The following is a 25,386-nucleotide window of genomic DNA, read 5'->3' as shown; positions in this document are numbered from 1 at the left end:
TTTTCTCCAAATTACAGAAGATGAAACTGAAATTAGGAAAGGAGCAGAGGTCTGAGCCTTTGCCCAGAGGCGTAGCAAAATCGCCCCCTTTAACCACAGGGCCAGACATGACCCTGTTATAAAGAATCTGGTTTAATGTCATGGGAGCTGGGACAGACCCATCTGTCCCCATCTGTAAAAATTCATAGGAATCTCTTGGCAAGTGCGGCTATGTTAAAACCTTGATGCAAACCTAAATGACCCCTGGTTTCTTATGGATGTCTTGAGTAGATCCTTAAACATCTTGTTAGGAGAAGAAAATGAGGCTTGCTCGGTGGTTGTGGCATACCTGCAGGCTATCTTAATGAAAATGAAACTTAATGAAACCACCAAAGCTTCTGTTACTAAAATTCCTAAAAGTTTCTCTTTTCTACCTTTTGTCTCAATTTCACGACGCTTTTAGGAACCCAGATCTCCCAAATGCCACTGGAGAAGCTAAAATCAGCCAAGAGTGGGCTGGGAGAGCATTTGAGCAAGAAGAGGACCCCCACGTCTTAAAATGCCCACGGCTAGCGAGGGCTTGGGGGGGGGATTCCCCCCCCCCCATGGGGGAGAAGGCAAACGGGGAGGGAAACACCCTGCAGAGGGTTTGGGGGTGCCCCCCTTGCTTTGTCCTCTCCCACCCCCCAAATCCCCATCCCATGCAACGAGCTGCATCACCGGGGCCAAGAGCTTTCCCCCCCCCCCCCCCCCGGACCCAGGCGTCCTGCCTGGACCCGCCCCTCCCCGCCCTCCTCCTCCTCCTCCTCCTCCTCCTCCTCCTCCTCCCGGGGCTATATAGGGATGCGCAGCCGGTTCTTCTCCCACTCGCAGGCTGCACCGGGGTTGAGGAGCCGGGTGCCCTTCTCCATCCCATGGCTGGGACCTGACCACCCCCCCCCCCCCCCCCCCCACCATGAAGACCATCATCGCTGCCTACTCCGGGGTGCTGCGAGGTACCAGGGAGGATGGGGGGGGGGATGTAGAAGCGGGTGCCGGGAGGATGCTGAGGTGGGGGAACAGCATCCCGGTGGTACAACAAGGCGTAGGGTAGGGTGGAAGCAGCACCGAAAAAGCTCAGCTTTATTCATTTATTCTACTCCCTTTCTTCCTCCCGCCTGCCGGAGCGGTTGGTTGGTTGGTTGGGGGGGGGGGGGAAGCAATGTGCAATGGCGGGGAGGCTGGCTGCAGCTTTTCTTAGGGGTGAGGATTACAGCTCTCTGAGCTCGTTTTGCTTTTTTAGCGAGCTTGGATGGTCGGGCTGCTTTCCCGAAGCTGTTGCAAACGGCTCTGGTTTCTCGAAGGGAGTTTGCACCCTGGCAAAATGCGGGTGTGTGGCACTTGCTTAAAAATCAGCCTTTTTTTTTTTTCCTCTCCTTGTGCTGGTAGGAAGGAAATTGTAGTAGTTTTATCAACGCTGCATGGCTGGTAAAATTCACTGTTGCAGCCTTGTTTTGTAATACTGTGTTCCCCACACCTACATCAACAGGGGAGAAGAAAAAGCATTGCTATTTGTTGTTGCTTTATAATAGGGAGTTGAAGACTGAGTGCAAAAGCGAGGTTTTGTGTTAGGAAGTAGAGAGCCAAGTTTGCTTTTACAACCCTCCATGCTGGTAAGTCATTTCCTCGTCGAGAGGAGCAGGTTGGGTGTCAGTCACTGACACCCATCACGGGCAGAGCTGCTGCAGACGCTGAATGCTTCCTGCTGCAGGCCGAAACATGTAGGTTAAAGATGTTGGAAAGACAGGATGGGAAATCCCAAACCACGAGGTCTCTTGCGTGCTTGTAGAAGTAGCTCTAGGGATCTTGCAGGAATAAATTCAACAAGTCTAAATATTTTGCTTGGTAGAGCCCCGTTCCCCTCCTGCAAGGGTGCTTGTCTAGAGAAGTGTCAGGACTTGCAGATAGTGGGGGCTTTGCAGGAAAATGGCTTGGACAACAGTTTACCCTGTGGAGGGCCCTTGAGTGATCATTCTGTCTGTGTTGCAAAAGGCTTTCTGCCCTGAAAAAGCAAAATACTAATTCTTCCTGGGATGAAGAGACCTGTGAAATGGCTTGTTGGTTAAGTAAATCATTACCAGGGCTAAGAGGACCTGAACCTGGTGAATTAACCCCTAAGCTCTTGGTTTTGCACCATGCCCTGCCCAGTCCTGCATGTAGAGCTGCTGGTGCTCATCTCTGTCAGAAAGATGTGGTGCCTGCCGATAGTCGAGATGGATCTGTAGGATCAGTTGTGAACCGATTGGAGAAGAGATCCGCGTGTGTTTCCCATGCTCGGATCTGGTCCTTAAAGTAACTTAGCTTGCTTATGCAACTAGCTGAGGACAAGTGATGTTTTGAGTTGAGAGGTCATTTGAATTAACAGCATGTGAGCTGTTAAATTGAGAGTGAACTGCAAGCCAAGTACAGAGAATAAATCATTCAGGAGACCTATAAAATATGTAGGGCTGACCCGAGACCTCAGTGGCCACCTTGCTGGCTCTGGTGTGTTGTTGATGGATCTAGGACACGTGCATAATTCAAAATGGAGTGTGGTTTAGGGACAGTGGTTGGCCTCATCTCTAGATAATCCTGCTTAGCGATGGAAAGCTGTCTTAACTCTCCTCAGGTCAGTTTTCCTCTGAGGCACCTTGTGGGGGTCCTGCGGTGATATTTGTGCTTCCTTACTCATTTCTTCATGTGCTTCTGCCTGGGAAGATGGGAGATGTTGCCTTGGTGACTGCAGCATCCGCCAACGCAACCCCTTGCCAGTTCTGTAGCCTGCCATGGGCAACAAAGTGCAGGACCAGCTTCAAAGCCTGCCTGTTCAAAGCAAAAGCCAGGTGCCTGCCAGAGGAGCTCGGACTCGGGCTGGGCTTTGGGGATGATGACGAGGGACCCTGCAGATCAAAGATGGGCAGAGGCGACGTGGTGCAGTGGTTCATGCACAGGACCTCACGTGATGCTTGATCATTTTGGGTCACTTCTCCCACTACATAGGATATTTAGAACAAACCCACTAGACTTTTTTTCTACCTCCCTGAATGTCTTTTCCAAATATTTTGCCTCTGTGAAGGGCTGACTTTTGTGGGGTGAGAGTCTGAATGGCTCATACTGTCCTTTGGCCTTCAGTCATCTTGCTTGCCTGGCATCTGGCTTTGTCCCAGTGCTTGTGAATTTGGCTGAAAGTCTGATCCTATTTAAAAATGAGGGGAAAAAAAAAAAAAAAAGGTGCAGGCATCTGCTTCTCTATCCATCCCTGCGTGTATGCAGGGGAACTTTCCCGGACACCAACCCAGTATTGCAAAAATCAGAGCAGACCTTGGACCAAAGCCTAGGGTTGGATGATGCTTCGAGACCCTTCGCTTGGGTAGAAGGGGTTGTCATCTCCTCATTTTGACCTGCCCCACCTTGGCCATAGGCTGTCCAGGCACTGCTCTCCTTGTGTTTGGCAGAGCAGCAGGAGGTGCTCCGCTCTCCTGAGGAAGGATGCTAGGGTGACCAGAGCATTTAAAGGCTGTCCTTTGCTGAAGTACCTCTTCTAATCTTGTTTCTTCTTACAGAAGTTTGGGGTGAGGAAGATGATTTTGCTTAACTTTACCTTGGAGTTAGTCTTATGCTGCACCTGAGGTTTGGCAGACCTCACGTCTGCTTTGGGGGGGGGGGACCTGGGGGCTCCTGTTTTGGGAGTACAGCATCACTGCTGGCTGTGGTCTCCTCTTGACAAAACTGCCTGGGACATCGAGGTCTGGACTTGCTCATGACTGAGCCCTTCTTATAGAGCTCCTACATGCCTCTCCTGGACACACTGGTGAGATGTAGTAGGATGGTTCCCTTTCTCTTGTCTACAGCTATTATGTCTTGATGACTTAAATCTAAAACTGCTGGCTGGTCTAGGGCAGCTGGGTCTGCATGCATGGTTACATCACTTTAACCTGCATACAGCTGTGATCGTCGAGACTGAAGGCCAAGTTCAGTGCTGCGAGTAAATGCGGATCTAACATGAGATAAATGTCATAACAGATTTGTTTATTTGCTATGCAGAAGCCCAGCCCCTTTCTAAAGGGGCTGAAATAATTGTCGCATGTCCCTGTTAACTATGTTGTTGACCTCCAGTTGTAGGCATTCTTTACTGCAGATAATATGGGATTATTGAGTAGTCTCCTGGGGCTTGAGCAAACTGCCATACAGCTGTGTACAGGGCAGGATAACTATACTCCACACCGGTCATTCGTTATTCTCTAACAAATGATTCACTATCTAGTACCACTAACAACAAAGCTGGAAGTGGAGAGAGCCTGTGCACTGCAGCTGGGGCATCTGAGTAAACCTAAGACACAGAATAACTTGTGTTGCTGAAGGGCTTTTACAGATGTCATGTTTGATGTAGCAGCTTGCTGTGCAGACTGCTGCTCTTGCATGGGAGGCTGGGTGCTCACAAGTATCCTAATATTGGCCTGTTTATCTAATCTAGCTTTGTTACGCCTCCAATGTCAGCGTCTCTGCCAAATATGTAGCTCAAAATGTCCATTTGGACCTTCTGCTTTGGAGGATCTGATTTGGTTTTCCTCTAAAGCTGTGTGATGCAGTATAATTCTTGGCCAAGAATTAAGATGCTAATTGTCTTGAAAAGGTAGCAGATGAAGCTTGGCTTTAACAAGCTTTCAGTGTAATTTTAACTATCTGTAACACTTGTACTTCCTCTCAGCCAATTTATTTGGCTGTTTCTTAATTAAGTGCTGTTGATTGGGTTTTCTGGTGCCCAAGTGTGAAGTTCTGTTTACTTCCACTCCTGGGACATTTGGTTCTGCCTCCCTGCTTAGATAAATCATGGTGTTTGAGCACTTTATCTGAAATAAACTGTGCTGGAAGTGCACCAGATGCTGTCCCTAGCTGAGTCTGTGTTGCAGGCATGAGCCGGGTGCTTGGTCAAACCCTGCATTGACTCCAGGATCTTCTGGGTAGCATCTCCTGCATTTGATGGTTGCTGGAATTAAATGATAAAAGTGTAGTAAGCCCATCGCCAGTTGGGGGACAGCTGGCTAATGTCACTGACCTTCCTTGGAAGGCTGCAGATGGCTGCTGTCACTGAGCAGCAGTAAGGTCTCCTGGAGAAGTCACTGGCCATCTTGACAAGTAGCATCCTTGAGAGCCATGCGTGGCTTGGTGCAGGGACTGTCCCGTCAGTACTCCAGGGCGTGAGCTGAGGGGCTCAGGATCTCATCTGAGACCAGGAAAGCTGTTGCTAAGATCTCTGCTGTGTAGACAGGGGTTGCTAAGGCTGCGACCCCAAACAGTCGGGCTGTCCAGTTCTGGAACAGGTACCTGGGAAACACTCCAGGGGCTGCGCTGGCTGGCCAGCACAGCGTAAGCAACTGTCTTCAGCAGTAGAAGATGGAGGTCTGTGTTTCTCCAAGATTCAGAATATTTCCTTGGGAAAAGACTGGTACAAATGGATACCAAAGGCTGGGGTATACGGTGTCCTTTGCCTCAAAATTAATCATAGGTATGTCTAATGGGCCTTATTAAACTTGGTTATTAGGCTAATGTATTTCCTGAAAATTAGAGAGATTGTCTTTCCTATGCTTAATTCTCCTTTGGGTTTTTAATATGTGAACGATGCTTGGCATGGGCCCACAGGTGAGCCCTTAAAAGGAAGGGTTCTCTTTAAAGAACTGAACCCAAGTTATCAGTGTTGGATTACTCTGCTGTGGCTGAGTCCCCAAAAAACACACTTCTGTTGACTTGTCAAACCTCTTCTGCTCTGTGTCACCAGTAACCGGCCTGGTTCTCCAGAGCACGGAGGGTCTTCCCCAAAATGCCTCGTGGCTGAAGGAGAAAGGAGGCAAGGATTGCATGGAGGGTTGAATGCACAAAGTGTTAAGTCTGACGTGATGAACAGCAAGCTCAGGACTGGCTGGAAATGGCTGTCTCAGCACTAAAACCTGTAATTGCCCAGCCTGCAGTTGATGCACTGGGTCCATGTGGAGCGTGCAGGTTGCTGGTGCAAAGGTAGACCGTGCACAGGCAGATGCACTTGCCAGGTGCCACCCTTGCCCATTGCCACTGGACTTCTTTTATGTCCTCAACTGGGAATTAAATGTTGCTATTATTCAGCCCATGGTAACTACTGGCTTTTCTGATGTTGGGAATCTTGATCTCTGTGAAGGATGTGTTTGCTTTTGGCAAATAACTGACCCAGGACACCACTTGTCCAAGGGCAGGTGCTCAGCTGCCTGCTCAGAGCTGTCTGCCACACCTGTGCCTTCCCTCTGTCTGCAAGAGTTGAACGCTGCCACAAACAGCTTAATGTGGTTCAGGAAACAAGTTGACGGGTTGACTTATGCTACCCAATACCGGTCTATTTACAGGGCTAGCAATGCCTACAATTTGTGAAAGCATCTAGAAAATGCTGAAGTACAAATTCTCATCTGGAGGGATAAACAGTTGTTCTCTTTGGGGGAAGAGGATAGGGATCTAGCTGATCCAAGGCTGGAGTGTTGGATTCATCAATCCAAAGATGTTTTGGTAGTGTAAGTGCAGGTGCTGGAAGGATAAATTACATGGGGCTGGGCTTTTATTATGGATCACAAATCATCTGTAAGACTTTTGGCTTATTTTGAGGACAGAGAGATATGGCCAGTAACACCACTATTGCTAAAAGCTTCCTTTAAACTAGTATCTAGCAGTCCTCAGACCACACGAGGTCTGTCCATGTGCAATTGTGTAAACCAGGTTTTTGGGACAGCAAGTTCCTAGAGCTGCGGTAGAGGCTGCCTCGCGGCGGTGGCCCCTCAGCAGGAATGACAGGTTTCTATTACCCTTGGAACAGGTGACTCTGACTTTGTAAAAAATGGGGTGGAGTTTATCACTCACCCCAAATTTGGGGATTTACTGCCAAATGTGAAGAGCTGCAGCATTGGATTTCTGAGCCTTCCTGCTTAGGTACTCCAGTGTTGCAAATCAGTGCATGGTGACAGTTTAACTCGACACACTCTCCTGTCTCATCCAAGAAATGGGAGAGATACTGAATTCACTCTTAATACTGTACTACGTTAGCTTGTAAAGAATGGCCTTCAACTCTAGCTGCTGCTTCAGACTGGATTAGAGCTGTAGGCTTCAGTTTAGTGGCAGTTGCAGTGACATGATCTATCCTTGACCAAAACTTGGTCTGCTCAGGGTAGTTAATGCCCAACCCATTGCTAGGATCGTTCATTCAACGTAGACCAAGCAGAGCCAAGGGTCTGAGCTGGGTGGGCTGGCTCTAGGTTTAGACTGCAGCCTCTGGTATGGCTCCCTGCTGCTGTCCTTTATTAGCAGAAAACGCTCAGGAAGGAACGTAGCTGTCAGTGTAGGGACCATGTGCAGGCTTAACATTAAATGGCATTTAAAAGGGTTAGCGAAGAAGCTGCAAAGCTAATACAGCAATTCTGCAGGTGCAGAGCTAGACTATCAGAAAGGGCAGGAGTTAGCAAAGACTGGAGAGACGCTTCACGTATTTAAAGGATGCATCAGTGAAAATTTCTTTGTAGAAACTATCAAAAATTTAGTACCTGTCTGTGTCTAGAGAAGAAGCTCTTTTCAATCATGTTCATTTGACTAAGTGCGAGCACTTGCTACGGTATCACCACCAACAGTGTCATGCCTTGCCAACAACAGCAAGGACTGAACCCATTCAATATAATAGCTGCTTAGCAGCATCACATCCCTTCTAATAACAGGCTGATCCTTAAACAGAAAAGGAAATATGTAAACACATCTCCTGGTTGGTTCATAGGCCAGCAGCTTGATTTGCATTTTAGCCAGTTATTATGGTGCTTGTAAAATAATGAAGAGAAACGAAGGAAAACCCACTTGCAAGTGCTTCTTTCTGGAGGTTGTTGAGCATATTGGCAAACACTGCAGTGGGTGGTTCCTCATATAGAAATCAAGTCTTTCACTTCAGTTTTTTACTTGGTTTTCTCCCCACTTGAATAGCTTAAACTTCTAAAAGAGTGGCTTTTGATTCCTTCCTTCCTCATTTACTGCTTTAGAAACACGGTGATAGTTTTCCTTACCTTTGGAGCTGTGGATCCTTGGGGTCATGGGTTGAGGTGTTGCTCAAGCAGCCCTTGAGCTGCGTGCTGTGTAAGGCTGGAGTGCAGAGCTTTCCTTGAGCACGCACGCAGGAGTTGTGCAACGGAGCTGGTGACGGGCTGGTGAGCAACAGGTCAGACCACAGCCTGATGTGTGCTTGCCTCTGCTTTGGGGCACCTGATCTTTATCTTAGGGTGAACTCATGGGTTTCCCTCTTATCAAACACCACTTCCAGGAACTGGCAGTTTGACGTGGGGGCCTGTGTTAGAGCCGTGCGTTGATGTCCTCCGCACTCCTACGGTCAAGTGAATAGAGGCTTGCTCAGCTGGGAACTGGTGTTACCCATTAAACCCCTCCAGTATCCCCAAAGCAGCTGGATGTTTGCAGATGGCAACCTTCCCCTTCCAGGATGCTTAAACTCTGTGGGAAATATTAGCCTTTGGCAAGCCTTGCTCTAAAAGCAAACTGCATGAACATTGGTTTTAAAACCTCCTATTTGAAAGGAAAATATTGTTATCTTTGCTCAGTGTGCAAATGTAACTTTTTCTTTTTTCTTAGGCACAGGATCAAGCATTCTTTCTGCTCTGCAGGATTTGTTTTGGCTATCTAAATCCAAAGTAGAGAAACAACTCCAGATCATCTCTGTGCTGCAATGGGTTCTCACTTTCCTTATCATGGGTAAGTAACACCCTTCGGCCTAAAGCAAAGCTTTTTTTGCCTTAATTCTGGAAGAATTTTAAAGCAAAAATTTTAACTTTTATATAAGCTTTAATTACTGGATGTGCACTGCAGCAGGGCAGTTCCTGGGGTGTGTGGCTATTGTAAAGAACACTTCCATACTCTGATATTTTGGTAATAAATTACTTTACCTGGCTCTAGCAAAACACAGGAGCTATGGAAAGACCTACTGATGTTTAGCTCATGTCTGTGTCTACCATACAAATAAGACTGAAGCAATTGGAAATCTCTTACCTGACTCACCCATGGGAATGCCCCCGGAGAAGAAATTTCTTAGAAGCCAACTGGTAACTGATGCAACTGACTGCAACAGGAGTGCCTTCCTCTTGGCTTGGCCTCCTTCCAAGAGGTACCAGAGATGGGCAAGAAGTGTTTGTGTTAAACCAGTGAAATAGTAAAGACTGTCTCTGGGTACTTCTGTTATGTGAAGCCTCAGGCTGCTCTTCTCCATAGTATTGTTGATAATTAAACTGGAGAAAGATGCCAATTTCAGCCAGTCAAGCAAGTCTCGCTGTTCCTTCCCAATTTTGTTTGTGCTAAAATGGTAACATCGCTTGTGAGTGGGATCTCTGGCACCCTGGTGGGGTGGCTGGCATAGAGCTGGTGTAATGTGTGGAAGACTTGTGTAGCTGTGGAAGAAACCCCCTTCGTGTGGGCCACAAAGAAATCTTGATGCTCATAAAGTCTTGCTCTTGCCCGGTGAAGCAGCTGCCCTACCTGGAGATAGTCTAGAAGAAAACCATGAAGGGAAGGTTGAGGTACTTCAAAGCAGGTAGCTTTAGAGGAAGCTGTCTCAGTCCTACATAAGGGGTTTTTAGCTAAATCGGATTTGATTGAGGATTAATGACATCAGATTGAGACTAAGACTTCAGTATAGAAGGGTCAAAAGGCAAGGGGCTCTTAATGCAAGTGTAAATGCAGACCAAAACCTGATGCAACCTTGTTTTCTTCTCTTTCTTGGACCTATCCAGGTGTTGCTTGCACTTTAATCCTTATGTACATACTGTGCACAGATTGCTGGGCGATTGCTGCTCTATATTTAGCCTGGCTGGTATTTGACTGGAATACACCAAAGAAAGGTAAATATTGCAGAATAAATCCTTGCTGTTTAAGTGTCCTTCTCCTCATATTTGGACAAAAAAAGCACTTCCTTGTAATGGGCGATCTCCCTTCTTAATGGGACTTGGCTGAATCGCTGACCAAAAGTATTATTCAGTGAAGCATTCAAATGTCAGCCCTCAGCATAAGCAGTGACTTCAGGTTTTGTTGATGCTGAGAGTAATACAAGATCACATTCACTAATATCATGCCATTGCTGGCTTTCAGCAACATATTTATAAGGCTTAGGTTCTTCCTGTAGGTCAGAAGGATCTGCATGAAGATTCAAGATCTTGCTGTCCTCTCCAGCTCTTGCAAGGTTCAGATTATGGTGTGGCTATTAAGATGCGGCTCCCCTATGGAGTCAGTGTTGCTGCAAATGAAGCATAAGACTATTTCAGAGAATACCCTGTAGAAACCAGCTCTGAGAACCCACTACAGTAATGACAACAAGCTTTGATGGCAACTCCTTTCATAGCCAGATTAGCACAATTATCCATTGCTTGAAGACCACTGAAATCCTCCACAATCTTGGTCTTTCCCAAAGGATGAATCTGAGGTTAACAGTGAGCTGTTTCTAGCTTGAATTGTCCATGGCCCAACTACAAGAAATTGTCAAGTCAGATCCTACCCTGAATTTGTAGTCAGGCCTTAATTAGCTTGAAGTGCCCTGAAGTCCTGAGCATGGATGGTTTCACCTGATTTTAGTGAAAGATGCAGGTGTCTCACTTAGAGAAATCAACAATTTCATTCCTCTAGAGACAGCAAACTATCTGGAGTGGTCTAGGCTTCTTGGTGGGCACCCGTGTGGAAAGAGCTTTAAAAACATGATTTTTTTATTTTTTTTTTTCCTTTTCAGGTGGAAGAAGATCCCAATGGGTGAGAAACTGGGCTATATGGAGGTACTTCAGGGATTATTTTCCAATAAGAGTAAGTAACAGTTTAACTCTATGCATTGGGACTTAACTGTTTTAGACTGAATTGTAATAACCCCTGTGGAGATGATGTTGTACCTACACTAGTCTATCCAAGAAGCTGAACTGTAAGCAGGACATGGCTTACTTACCCTTGCTATACTACTGCTTGGAGCAGCTGTGGTTATAAAATCTGAAATGCATCACCAGTGATGGTATCATGATTTGTAGAAGCTGCCGCTTCTGATGGTCTTATCACCAGACTTCTTGAGGCAATCTGCCCTGTAGCAGTAAGGCTCGCTGTTCATCTCTCCAACTTCTCTTCTGTGCTGCAGCACTCCTGTGTTGTGCCTAGCTCTCCCTTCTCTTCCCCTCTTGTAAATCCAGCTCAGTTTTGGTCTGTTTTCCAGTTACACCCTAGGGCAGCAGTGCATTGGGTAAGAATAGCTGGGAACCCTGTGCACCAAGAGCTCTACCACTTCACAGGGAGCAGTGAAATCAGCTCTGAAGTCTTGCTGCTTTGGAGAAGGGGGGTTTCCAGCAGTGGAAGTAGCTCCAGTTCTCCAGCTTGTAACTTGCTCACCTTCTGCTTGTATTTTCCCTGCTTATTCAGATGTGTTGCAGAGGACAGGACTGCCAGTCTGCTCTGGGGACTGCAGAATTAGCTAACGGACTTGGAAGGGAGCAGGGGCCAAATTCAGCTAGGAGGGAACTTGATCCTCTTTGGAAGGACACAGGGCTGAAAGGGCTATTAGGTAAGGCTGTTGGCAAGTATTACTCAGCCTGAGCAAAGGGGAGGGACCTTGCCATGGCTTTTGATGAGCTACCCATTCTGAAGATAGTCCAGCCTCAGAAGGCAGTAGAGAATCCAATTCCAGCAGGAAGCTGAAGTGGCATAGACTGGATTCCTCCTTTGCAAAGTCACTCGAACTCTCAGGGTGCCTGAACGTGCTGCTGGTGAACAAACCTCTTGCCACACTCTTGCTGCTGTTAACAGGTAATTCTTGGCAAGTGTAGGCATGCATGGAAAAATAGACTACAACAGCACAGGCTGCAAGTGGCTGGTTGACCTCGGTCTCGTAGCTAATGGAGAACAGAGCATGCTCTAGTGTTGAAGATGGGTCTTAAATGTGTTGTCTTCTAGTACAAAGTCCTCAGTACTGCAACAAACTCTGCCTTCTTGATATTGTTGAAGGCTAAAATGGGCTAGTTTCTCCTGGGGGAGAAATTAAAGAATAGATTCAAAAGGGTCATCAGTAATGGCTGGTCCCCTTGTTTCACCACTCCTTTGATGGCATATTTAGCCCCTGTCCTCATGGAAACATGCTCTGCACCAGCCATGCGGGTCAGATCTGCTGTAGATATTAGAAGCTTGTCAAACAGTTGGGTTGTTCAAGTAGGTTTAGAGATGAGATCGGGTAGATAAACTGAACTGCTCTGCTGTTTTTAGGTAAATACTTACTAGTTCATGCAGTCCATTTCCAAGAACCCCTTATGGCTGTAATTCCGCTGTCACTGAGGGGGTAGAGTTGTGCAAAGTTTGCAAAGCCCACTGGTAACTGGTATGCAAAGGGCAGAACATGAGGGCTGACAGCTGTGGGATAACTCCTGCACCTGCTATGGGGGAACAGCCAGCTGGCTGCATGGTTGTTAAAAGCTGCTGCAGGGATCATGGGGCTGTGAGGTGTTAGAGGTGGTTGTCTCCAGTTATGGGACTGATATTACAGGATGAACCATGAATATTATCTCTTGTAAGGAGTGCTACCAAGCACCAGAATGGCTTTGGCTTGGACTTGCGAAGACCGTGGGAACTCCTTGGATAAACTATTTACCTGTCTTCAGTCAAGAGGGAGGCTGGTCTAGAGAGGATCACTTGTTTAAATCTTCTGTCTGCAAAATTCACCTTGACTGGATCCTGAACTGTCCGTGTAACGGCTTAGCAGGGCTTGGTCTCTCTCCCTGGCTCATGGTTTGTTGGGGCAGTCATCCGCTGCACCGCATCGTGTGCCATGTGTCCACTGAGCACTGTGAGGACAGATCACACCAGGGACAATCTCACCAGTGGCACTTGTAATGCTAAACACAGCCTCTGCAAGCTCTGCACATAGAGCTGTGCTAGCTGCATCCATATCAGCACAGGTACCACCTGCATTAGGAGTAAAATGTGAGCTAATATCCTATTCCAGGAAATAAATAGGAAGCGGTATTGCAGATTTTTTTTTTTCCAAAACCCTAAGGCCACCTCCCCAGGAATAGGGACCCAGCTCCCAGTAGGTGACAGTTGTAGCACCAGAAACCTGGGAGGGGAGTCCTCTTAGTTAATGTCCTCAGTGGCTGCAGATCTGAAGGCCGGGGTTTCCTTGCACCTGGCTGGCGTGAGCTCAGTCTTGAGGATGCAGGCTGGATCTGGCCAGACTGAAATGCCACCAGTATCGATGTCTGACGACGCTGTATGCTAGAACTTGTGGCTAGGTCTGCTGCATCCCTCCACGGCTCTATGTGCTGGCATCAGGCTTGCTTCTCATGCAGTTACTCTGATAAAGCAGGCTCTGCTCTGATATTTATGCTGATTAGGCTTGGTGTCTGCCTGAGTCAGCAGTGCCTCCCACCCTGAAACAGCAGTAGGACTATTGTACCTGTATCTGGAGATACCAGGTCATATTTTGTAATACCAGGTGGATTTAGGAACCAGCCTGAATCTGGCTGAATTCCTCAGCATGAGCAGAGATTGTCCACATTCACTGGGGCTTCATGCAGCTGCTCTGACAGTAATAAGCTATTTTAGGGCACTAGAAGCTTAAGTTTGTCTGCTGCTTAGTGGCTGGCCTTGCAAATAGTGCTTTAAGCTAAGCAGTGCATGAAGCAGCTGAGGAAGCTTCCAGTGAGCTAAATCCTGGTGCTGAACTGCCATGTAAAGCCTGAGCTCTTGCAGGTGTGAGCATGGTGCTGTGTGCCTGGCTGGGCTCAACCCTGCTGCTGCAGAGGCTGGCAAGGTCCCAGCAGTCTCCCAAACGCGTCCTGCTGATCTGAGGATGTCACGTTGGGAGTGCCACAATCTAAAGGTCTTGTTTAGGTAAAGAAGCCATCACTTGAGCATGTCAGCAGAGCTACTGCTTATCTCCGTAGGCAATAGCACTTCAGATAGCAAGGGCTGCAGACCTTTGGCTCGCCTTTGTCAAGCGGTGAGCGTTTCAGGTGTGTGCTGTGAGACCTTCTCGGTCTCCTGCTGAGATGGGAGAGTCAGCAGTGTGCCAGAGCAGGGGCTGGTGCAGGACAGTGACCTTTTTTGCAGCATTTGTCTTGTGCTCTGCGGCTTGGCTGGCTTCCTGGCAAAGCTTCTTAGTTGTTGTTGTTGTAGATGACTTAGGAAGCAAAAGCCTGCATTTCCACTCTATGTATGGTGTAGTGGTAATATTGAGAGCCTGGAGTCTTCTTCAGGTCCTGGCCTGCATTGCCGGGAAGGTGAGCTCCTTTCTTCCATAGTGCTGGTGGATGTGATGCAGGTAATTGCAATTGGTTGTTTTGCAAGCTTATATGCTTACTACCGCTGCTTGGATCCTGCAGGATGAGCTCTAACTTTCTGCTTTCTGCATGCTTCTGTGGTGACTGTGCTGCTCAGCTTGCAGGTAGGCTGAGCACCCACTTAGATCACTCATTTTCATCCTGCTCTTTGCTGGCTTCTGGTGCTGAGCAGCAGTGTCTCTGCAGTCCCCTTTCTCCACACTTGAATGTGCTACTTATCCTATTCCTACAAATAAAATTGGCAATAGTGTTCTCTGGGTGTATCTAGCACTCAAATATTAACACTTTTTTTTTTTAGCGTAATTGCACTGCTTTATTGCTTCTGTAAGCAGGCTTAGATCTGTTTAAAGAAATCTGTTATTACTAGAGCAAATGGATGGACCTTTGCTCCCACTGAAACAGATTTGGTCTTGGATAGCAGGTGGGAACAGGCATGTTAGTGCAGTGGGGTGAAGGTCCAGCTTCAGTCCCAGCACTGTAATCATCTGGCTGGGATGCAGCAAGGACGTGCTGCCTCTGTCCCGTCATGGGAGCACTGAGGCTTCAAGGAGCTGAGGGCTGTGTGGGACTGGAGAAGACTTTTGAGGCAAATGGAAAAACCTGTTGGAGGTTCAGAGCAGAGTCGCAAAAATGTTGTCAAATGACAGCTACAGCAATTCTTTAGGCTGACCTGATAAGGCAGCCCAGCAGCTCAGTGTTTGCTTGTCAAGGGGAAAGGTGCAAGAAAACTAGTAGTGAATGATCAGCGTCCTAAGGAAAGCTTCAGTCTTGCTTGAGACTAGAAATAAGTGATTACAGCACTTCAAAAATTCCTGTTTCTAGACTAAATTTAGGGAGATGTGAAGGCTCTACCTTTGGTGCCAGCAGGTCAGACCCTGGGCTGAGTTTATCTCTGCACCGCTTGCAGTAAGTGCACAAACCTCTCTGATGCCTGGCAGACTTCGGTTGCCCTGGCTTGACTTGGGTGGAGGAAGATGTGTTCACCTTCTGTGAACCCATCTGTTGTGGGACAAACTGGGGAAAAGCAGACATGTATGAATGTCAGGCTGACCCTCAGACCTGTAAATCCCTGTTGTGACCATTTGATTCTCCCTGAGTCTCCAGTGCTGCTCAGATATTCCCCTTCTGCCTTGCCATGCACGGGGTGTGCAGGTGGGTTGGTTCCCTGCACACCCCTCGCTTTGCTCCTGCACCAATTCTATGATTCTGTAAGTGGTGTGGGTGAGCGCGGTGGGTATCACCAACCCTGTGCCCCTCTAACAGGGGGTCTTGGAAAGCAAACAGAGTGGTGAGGTTGCAGCTTGGCTGGGGCTCATACAAGGTATGCAAGCAACGGGCTCCACGGGGAGCTGGGGGTCCTTGCACTTGGTGGAGGGGCTGAAGCAGGGTGCTTGCCATGGCTGGTAATAGCAGAACAGCATGTCTTCTGTATGAGAGCAGATGTGTGGCTCTGCCAAGCTCAGCTCACAAATGCCTCGTGCTCCAGAGCGACAAGGTTTCAGCCAGCTTGCTTTTATAGCAGCTGTGCTTGGTGCAGGTGAGGGATAAGGTTTGGAGCCTGGAAACCAGCACCCTGCTCTGACAAGAGCTCTGAGGAGGAGTGTCTGCCACTGGTTCAACCAAGCCATATGTGTGTCTGTAGCCACCAGCCCTTGAGTCTCTCCTACAGCTGAGCAAGAGCTGACAGATGGAGGGGTTCCTTACAACATCATTACTTTTTTCCCCCGTCCAGTCTTTCCTGAAGAGTGGTTTCCAGTCTAGTCTGGGAGTCCTGTTTCTCCTAACTGGTCAAGGGACAGCCTTCCCACCCTGGGGAGCGAAAGCAAAGTCATCTACTAACTGGGCAAGAAGGGAAAGGGAAGAAAGAAAGGATGATGTGATGTGACACAGGCCATGGGGGTCTACAGAGGTGCTGCAACACACTTCCCAGAGCCCTGCGTGACCTCAAAGCTAGAGGGAAGCGTGGAGAGGGGTAGTCGACTTCTCAACCCGCTGCTGTCATGCCTGTATTGCAGCTGGTGTCTTAAATAGCTGTAGCCTCGTCTAGGGACAGGGTTGGGAACGTGTGGAGGAGAGAATCAAATTTCTGGGCACGCTGCTTCGGTGTGTCGCAATGGCACTTCAGGTCCCTGTAGCATGATTCAACAAAATGGACTTGGTTGCTTACTGCCAAAGCACTTCTTGGCCGAGACAGCGGGGTATGTAATGCTGATGTGACGTGTTGGAAATCTGCGCTTTTTCCTATAGGAGCTGACAGTGACCTTTGCATATACCATCTGAGAGATGGGGTGCAGGTGTTTAGCACCTCATTCTGAATGGGCAACTGGGGCTTGTAGGTCCTGTGCCAGTCTGAAAGCTGCTGGGGTGTTGCAGTCAGCAAAAACGGGCACCATTGCAGCCTGAAAAAAATTAAGTTTGATCCCTACTTCTGAAGGGTGATGCAGCAGTCCTGTTGTATGCTTACTCAGACCGCTTGTGTACTGCCAGGGGAAGATGCTCTGATGCATGGGATGCTGCTGCTACTTCTAACATCAAAAAAAAATCCTCTGGCAGTAGTGGTACCAGGGCACGGGTTGTGCTGTGCATGGCTAAGACAGCTTTGGAGTGTCCATGCTGTGCAAACAGGTGAGTAAATGGTTAGGAATATTGCACAACCCCAAACCAATACGGTCGCTGCTCCTGGAGCATGTACTGCAGAAATTGGAGCACTGCTGTGGACGGCTTGAGGTGTGTTGTTGGCCTGTTGGCACGTAGGCCAGAGCAAAAAACCTCTTGAAAGGAGGGATAGCTTCCAATGGTAAACCACCCTTCTGTACATTTTCTCTCTTGGAGGGTGGCCAGCAGGCATATTAAGTGGTTGGGTCTTTTTTTTCAGGTTTTAAGCAAACTTGCTTCTGTTACGGGACACTGATTTTTATTTTTTTTCCACCTCATACTGGGATGTGAGCCACTAATGTGCTGAGAGAAGGCCTGGAAGGAGGTGTAGTTGTGGTTACAGGGCCATGAAGAACTTGGTTGGTTCGGGCAAGAGGCTTGCAAGAATACCTTTGGGAGGAGTAGAGAAACAAAGGGCACAGGCTACTGCAACCCAACCCCTATTCCTGCTTGGCTGGTGGTCTTTTTGTGTCTAAGAGCAGCCTGTTTATTCTGCTCCCTCTGCTTGGGGAACTGAAGTCCAAGTGGCTGCTCTTACCTCTGAAATCCAGGATAGCCCATAGCCCAGCTCTTAGGCTGCTCTCCCTGGTGGGAAGAGAGACAAAAGCTGGGTACTTTGACTCTTCTCTCCATTTTTTTTTTTCCTTATTACCTGAAAATATCTGTCTTCATGTGAGCTCACTCTTTTCTTTCCTAGCTGGTTAAAACCCACAATCTGCTGACCACCAGGAATTACATTTTTGGGTACCATCCACATGGCATCATGGGGTTGGGTGCCTTTTGCAACTTCAGCACAGAGGCCACAGGTGTCGGCCAGAAATTCCCTGGGATCCGACCATACCTTGCGACCCTGGCTGGGAACTTCAGGATGCCAATTTTGAGGGACTACTTAATGTCTGGTGGTAAGTGCAACTGCACAGTGTTCCTTCTACTGATGCCCTTGCCTCTGAGCTGTCTTCCCCTCTTTTAAGTGAAAAGCTGTGGCAGAGGCTCACATAACCAATTCTCTCTGGTAGCATCACACAAACATTCCTTTCATATAGCTGTCAAGAGGAAGCTGTGAATAAATGGGACTAGCTTGGGCTGTGAGGACTGCTGCTCCACCGCATTCATCCTTAACTCAAGGATGCTCTCGTCCAAAGGCATAGTAAAGATATCTGGCATCTTTAGTTGTGGGTGTGGAAGATGGAGACATGGAAGCAAGTTGTCCTAGTTATTGTTAGGAGGTACTGGTAGATGGAGAAGTTGCACTGACTGAAAATATAAAGTATTCATTAGCCTTTGAAATGTGAATACCATGGCTAGCTCTGCTTCTGTGCTTGCTACCACATGAGCTGTCATGCATCTACGTCTTAAGGTGGTGATAGATGCCCTCTTCATCCAACCACATTTTTAGGTGCCTGGCAGGAGTAAAGGGTCTGGGGTATTGCATAGTTTCAGCTGTTCAGAAGAGTCCCTTCCCTGAATATATTCCTATAGATGGGTCATGGGGATTAGGCAGTGATATAAGTTTGCTGAATGACATTAATAGGTCTGTTCTAATGGATTCTGGTATTTTAATGATGGAGGGCTGTAGGTTATGACTGGGCAGAGGAAGCAGTGTTGACAGTCTAAAGAAATGGTGTTCTTGCATGGCCTGAGCTTCCTTTTCAGAGTGAGGATGCCTGTTGGTTAGGTAGATGTGAGGCATTAACGTTTAAAGACCATGAATTGAACAATCCAGTACCCTGTTTGCTGTTCCTTGGACAGACTCACCAATAACTGACTTTAAAACAGGTATCTTAATACAGTATTTTGGCTGAGTCTTGACTTGTGGCTGGGGAGAGGATAGAAGTAGCTGTACTTGGCTCTAACTTGGTAGGTTTGACTGTTTCCATGATTACTGCTTTAATTCAGTGAGGGAAAGGAAAACTAACTGGATCTGGTACAGAAAAGGTGTTTGTCCCTGCCTAGGAAGGGCAGTATTTCAAGCTGGTTTCTATCTTTCTGCACAGATGAAAGTTGCTGTGTGAAGTCCAGAATTCCCATAATTTGGGAATTCCACGGGGCAGCAGTGCATGAGAAGTTGGGATCTGCTTTCCAGTCTATCATGTCTGTAAACTTAGGTCATATGTTGCTGAAGCTTCCACACAGCATCAGCCTTTCTGTATTTAAAAAACCAAACATGTATGGTCTGTTCAAGATGACTGGTAGACAAATCCTGTGGCCAGCCAGAGCTGCTTTCCTCTTTTTGGAAGGAAGGTGGGAGTAGACATTAGCAACATCATTGCTGACAGGGCTGGCTTGGCTGTCCCTGAGCATTACAGTTAAATCAGTGGGAAATTCTGCTTCTCTGTACTTAGGATTTAAGCAAGACTATAGGTGTAATCTCTTGGGCAAAGTTAACTTTCTGAAAGCCATAATTTGTCTTTACTTTCCTGTACTGGAACTTCAGGGTGTCACTACAAAGGCTTTACCATCACTTGGGAAGTGCTGATTGTTCCCTCAATCCTTTGTTTTGTGGATGAACCAACCACTTCAAGTGAAATCCTAACAAATATTACTGTACCAATACACATACTTAGTTGGTTTATAACCAACTGATGCATATTACAACATTTTATAGCCTACTAGAGACTAGAGCTACAGCAGGGATCCTCTAAGGCATGAGGAGATGGCCAGAAAATCCCCTATACTTTGTAAATGTGCTAAAGAGCTCCATTCAGCAATTGCCACTTGTCTGCATGTCTCGTTGCATTTCCTGGAGGAAGGATTTCAATGCTCAGTGCTGTGAGCAGGCGTAATCTTCTTCTGCTAACAAGTGTGAAAAGGCTGAGCATAAATCTGTGCTGCTCTGTTAGCCAGGGCTGTGTAGTCAGTGTGAGCCTTGGTGTGGAGAATGGGAGAAGTATGAAGGCTTCTGGCTGTCCTATGGAGCAGCAAGCATAGCCTGAGCCTTTCAAAGGAAACATGGTCAGAGAGAGATGTAGCTGTACTGAAAGAAGTGAGTTTTTCATCTTCAAATCTAGCTGATCTGTCTCAGTGAGGTCTGCTCCCTTGTGGTCTGGAGCTGGGATTAGGTGGTGACCTTGATGCCCAGATACACATGAAGGCTTGCAGACTTGCCCTGTATAATTCCACAGGACCCATTCATCATTTAGTTCTTGGTTCAAGTGATGACTACCATGAGATGTGCAGAATCAGCTTCTAAAATTAAATGGTGTAATACTGCCCTTCCTAGTGCAGTGACCTTAAGTACTCAACACAGCTCAGACGTGTTATGTGGATGGGAATGTAAATGATGGCATGGCACTTACCCTTGGCTTATCCTGGCTGAAAATGTGAGGCATGAGCAAGCTCTGACAATAACTGTAGGATAAAAGCATGAGTTTCAGGAGTAGAGAATCAAACTTCTTAGCATTTTTAAAGCATAGAGTAGAAATTAAAGGTACCCTCTTTCATTGGGCTGAATGGTAAGATCCCTGGAGTGGGGACTGGTGCTTTAGGGCAAGGATTGCTTTGTAAAGCTGAAGTGCTGTCACTGGTAGTGCAGTCCTGTCCCTTCCAGTGTGGGATAGAGGGAAAGACCTTCCCAGACACTTGTCTTAGAGTATGGACTTACCTGAGCATTCTGTCCCATACATCTCTTCCTTCCCATGACAGCAAAAGATTGTGCTCTTGCTATGCAAGAGCTTGCTGTTATTTCAGAAAAATAAATTATTTTTTTTAAATTAATTCATAATAGATCTGTCTCAAAGGCTTGTCCATTTATTCTTTTTGTATCACTAAAGCATTCTCTTGAAGGAAGACCTATTCCACTACTTGGTTTTGCTGAGGAACTGGTCAAATTCAGACTCTCATCCCTCAAAACAACTGCTTTGCTTTCCCTCTCTAAGGATAAACCAGCTTCTACTGCAACCTTTACTTGGAGGGAGGATGTCTTAAACGATTGCCTTTGGCATCACTAAGCACAGAAGAAAATCCTTGCTGAAGTCTTTTGTGTTAAGGGCAACTTTTTGAGCTAGTGTTGGTGGAGTTTATGACCAAGGCTAGTGCTGGCTAGGTCTATTAACTGCTTGTTTAGTTGAACAGGTTGCCTGATAATACACCCAACCCTCTATGACCACAGGGAAGCTGGACAACTCAATGTGCAATCAAGGCACAAACTTTTTGCTACAAATATGGCTGGTGTCTTCAGGATCATCTTAATATTGCAGCTTGATCCTTTTGTCTGTCTCCTGGATATGCAGGTATATGTCCTGTGAACCGTGACAGCATAGACTATATCTTGTCCAAGAACGGCAGTGGCAATGCCATCATCATTGTGGTCGGAGGGGCAGCGGAGTCCCTGAACTGCACCCCAGGGAAGAACTCTGTGACACTGAAAAACCGGAAAGGATTTGTGAAACTGGCTCTACGGCACGGGTAAGAGGCAACCTCGATGCTAGAGCAGTACTGCTAGCATATGAAAGGTGCTCTCATCCCCTGAAGCAGCTGATGTCTTGGATGGATTCTGCATTCTGCACTCTCGCTGTGTGGATGTATGCCCAGGGCATCAGACACATGAGCCTGTCCTCTGGCTTCTGCCCCTGAGCGGAGGACAGGGTAGGGAGATGCCTGGGACAGCAGGAGGCTTCCGAAGCTAAGGAGAGGGACGTGTCGGTAACCTGCATAGGGCATCACCTGTGCAGCCCCTGTCATCTCCAGGGATCCCATGTGTCTGAAACGGGATGTCCATCAAAAATCAGAGATGAGAATATATGGAAGGATATTCGATGCCTGACTGGGTAGTGTTTCATGGGCCCATTGCCAATAGAATTCTCTTGCATGCCTTAATGGTATAGCTACTATACCACGTCGAGTCTGGCTGACTTATGTCAGTACCTTGTGCTGCAAACAAAGCTCTGGCCAGTAAAATCTGCAGAGGTGCAGCCTGAAAGAGTACACAGCAGTGAGTGTGGTGCTGTAGTATTGACTGCAGACCAGGGTGTGGGTTCCTAACATCTTTCCATCTTTCTAGTGCGGATTTGGTTCCTGTCTACTCCTTTGGGGAGAATGAAGTGTACAAGCAGGTGATCTTTGAGGAGGGTTCCTGGGGAAGATGGGTTCAGAAGAAGTTTCAGAAGCACATTGGCTTTGCTCCATGCATCTTTCATGGCCGTGGCCTCTTCTCCTCCAACACCTGGGGATTATTACCTTACTCCAAGCCCATCACTACTGTTGGTAAGGTCTTGGTATAAACATGCTATGTGCTTCTCTAGGTAGTAGCATACCCGAGTCTATGCCATACCCCTACTCTAGCTTGCTCTTGGAGTCTTGACTATAAAACTCTGTTTTCCCTTCTATATAAAACCTTCCAGCACAGCTGAGAATGAGCTAGAAGAGTTTCCAGAGGCTACAAGCCTTCCATCATGCTCTACTACCAGGCAGTTTTGCAAGTGAGCTCTTTTGGGGAAAAAATGCTGTAGCTGCTACCTTCTCTGGTCTTGGATGGCTAGTGTCAGAAGCAGCCTGTCCCCTCCACACTCCTAGGACTAGCAGCGTGATGCTGTCTGATAGCTGAGTCTTAAAGACAACCCTAAAATTTGCCACTCAAGTCTTCCAACCCAAAGCAGCAAAGCTTTGGGGGAGAGGAAAAAAAAGTGCTTTTTTTGCTTTTGTGGTGTGTATAGGGGAACACACAAGAACTACAGCTTTTAGTCTTGGTTCCTGTTAATTGAGGAGGGATTTATCACTCCGCTGTAAACAGAAGCAAGTGGGACTTCACAACCACCTTGCGCAGTAGAGTCTCTGCGCTGCTGGCATTTGTGTAGCTAAAACGGCATGTTTGCCCTCGGTATCACTGCAGGTGCAATGAGGATCCTGGTAGTGGGACAGCTGTGCTTCAGAGCCTAGCAAAACTGGGAGGAATTGGGCAAACCCCTGCTATAATGGCAAGCTGTGCTATGCCAGGGTGGACGTGCTGAGCTAGCATAGCTGTGGCCACAGAGGACAAATCTCAAGGCTGTACAGAGCATTCAACCTAACATGTGGATCTTTCCCTTTTTTATCAGTTGGGGAGCCCATCACCATCCCCAAAATCGATAATCCATCCCAGAGGGAAGTGGACTTCTACCACAGCATATATGTGGACTCCCTGATCAAACTATTTGACAAGTATAAGAGCAAATTTGGCCTGCCAGAGACTGAAGTCTTGGAAGTCAACTGAAGGGACTGAGTTAGCAGCACCTCCTTCTCTCAGAATCAACACATCTTCTCCAGAAGTCCAAGCTGTCATCGTGTACTTGAAAGCATGTGTGGGTGTATGTGTCTTTCACAGAAAGTGTTTGAAGTATTGCTAGACCACTTTTTAAAAATAAAAAAAAGGCTTTACTTTGGATAAATCCCATTACAAATGTCTTTCTATCCAAAAAAGCACAACTCCCCATTGCTGTGAGGATTTGGATGGGGGAAATGATTGCCTTTGTAATCTGCTATACAATGCTGTTGGATTAGAAGCATTCCTACAGCTACTGTACCCACTAGCACAAGCTATTTTGGGAGAGTAGGATCCATCTGGTTTTCAGTCAAAAAAGCAGCAGGTTGGTTTGACTGGGACAGCAGTAATACAGGCATGTTGCACGAGAGCCATGTTGAGACATGCTTACATAGCACAAGGGCATTTCTGCTTTGGAAAAGCCCCTTCTTGAAAGCACAAGCAGGCTGCCAAATCCCCTGGTGTGGCACCTCCTGTGTGCAGTCCAGGAAACCAAAGGGTATGAGTCTGGCGGACCTCAATCTGTACAGTGTGGTGGATACTTTAGTGGCTGTAATTTCACCACTTGTATTTTGAATGTCAGTTTAGAAGCAGGTCTGTCCCAGGTGCTGCTTGCACAGAGGCATGTAGCTGGAAATATGGGACTCCTTCATAGCCACAAAACTCCAAGGACAAGTTCTAGGAGCGGTGAGATGGTGCAATCGTGTGGCCCCAGTGTTGCAGACCCTTAGCGTAGCTGGTAGGGGTAAATGCAATGGGACTATTCATCCAAGTGTTTTGGATCCCAAAAGCATTTGGGGAAAGCTAGGAGTAACTTCTGCCCAAAGATGGCTTTTAAATATTCCGTCCAGTGAATGTAAAGGAGTAGCCTTTCCACATATAGCATCTAAAGTGAGTGGCTTTTTAAGGTGTTTATAAAATGTTTACGTGGATGTTAACACTGCTTGTAGTGAGATTTCTTCAGAGTACAATGTGTTTATGTGTAAACCTGAAACATTGCACTACTTGCATGTCTGACCTGCCTTTTCAACAGTTCAGTTGAGTGTATTTTGAGCTCGAAATGTGCCTTTCTTCCATGCAAGATGATGGTACTTCACATTCCTGGAATCTTGCCTCTAAAGACAAATGTTCATCTGTCATATTTGATAGACTATTGTATTATGGAGTATCAATTTTTGTACAAATTTCTAGAAATAAACATGGGCAAAAATAGTGGGCTGCTTTGGTCTCTTTGGTGTTGCAATGGTATGTGGCTGGGTTCATGTTACAGCAATTGTTTGTGTGATTGCAGCTGTCCCTTGGCTTTTATGGGGAGAGGACTGGTCTGTCCAGAAGCAGACCCACACTCATCTGCATGGGACACTCAGGAAAGGCTAAGCAAATCTTTGTGGTTTAAGGGTGGGTTTTTTGCCTGTGAGTGTATAAGGAGCCAAGGCAGCCTACATCTATGGACTTCTTTTACTGAGCAGATAGAAAAAGTTCATGCCTTACTGATCCTTTCAGCAAATTACTCTGGATTTCATTGCTGCATAGCACACAAAGAACTGGATTGCATCCTTGGTCCTCAGCTGAGGCAATGCTTCCAGCTCTTGTCAGAGCCACCAGCCTTCTACCACTGGCGGTGCAAAGTGCTCCAGAAATAGCACACATTGCTGTAAAGTTCATGTGGGCTCTTTTAGTAACAAGTGAGGGTTTAGCCTGTTGTCTGTTGCGTTGCGGCTGACCTATGAGCTATGGAAGTGGTCCATCAATGCTGGCTGACTTTCACAGGCTGACACTGCTGTTCTTCAAGGTGAGAGCCAATCTTATTCTTTGCCCTTTTCAGGCTTGGCTAATGGAGTTTGAAAGTCTCGTGCTGCAGAAGATAAACCTGGTGTGTTGCTTGCTTCCCATTTTCCTCACCCCTAGTAAAATTGATTTGGTCCTCTGTTTTTTGCTAGTGAACATTAAGGCTGGGTTTCCAGTGACTTGTCTGGAAATGCACAGCAAGAAAAGCCATGAATGCTCTGCTAAAACCACTTTTGACAGTTTGTGACCAGGCAAGTCACTAGAAACCACCCTTGGCACAAACTGGAGGAGGTCAGTTCTTGCAGAGCTTTTTCCAAGCAGTGTTTTCAATTATCAAGTTTGATATCAAAGCACAGCTGCTGC

The 25,386-nt window shown here is 47.0% G+C and overlaps 1 protein-coding gene across 1 annotated transcript; it reads left to right on the top strand.

Annotated features, from left to right (window-relative positions):
• The first annotated feature begins 839 nt into the window (after nt 1–839).
• Nucleotides 840–24,447, top strand: DGAT2 (diacylglycerol O-acyltransferase 2). The gene is made up of 8 exons (XM_030042770.1): nt 840–974; nt 8,632–8,751; nt 9,783–9,890; nt 10,769–10,839; nt 17,698–17,902; nt 21,230–21,404; nt 22,000–22,202; nt 23,033–24,447. Exons 1-8 carry the CDS (start codon nt 935–937, stop codon nt 23,185–23,187), a joined length of 1,077 nt encoding a protein of 358 aa, XP_029898630.1. The 5' UTR covers nt 840–934; the 3' UTR covers nt 23,188–24,447.
• The last annotated feature ends 939 nt before the right edge of the window (nt 24,448–25,386 follow it).

Source organism: Aquila chrysaetos, chromosome 19 (assembly GCF_900496995.4).
Source record: "Aquila chrysaetos chrysaetos chromosome 19, bAquChr1.4, whole genome shotgun sequence".
NCBI classification, from domain to species: domain Eukaryota; kingdom Metazoa; phylum Chordata; class Aves; order Accipitriformes; family Accipitridae; genus Aquila; species Aquila chrysaetos.
The sequence above is the reverse complement of the archived record's forward strand: the minus strand, read 5'-3'. Positions and strand labels throughout refer to the sequence as shown.

Excerpts from the sequence above, each read along its gene's own strand:
- DGAT2 (XM_030042770.1), top strand. The coding sequence starts at position 935 with ATGAAGACCATCATCGCTGCCTACTCCGGGGTGCTGCGAG. Across the intron at positions 9,891-10,768 it reads CTGGAATACACCAAAGAAAG|GTGGAAGAAGATCCCAATGG; the intron begins GTAAATATTGCA and ends TTTCCTTTTCAG. Across the intron at positions 22,203-23,032 it reads CAAGCCCATCACTACTGTTG|TTGGGGAGCCCATCACCATC; the intron begins GTAAGGTCTTGG and ends CTTTTTTATCAG.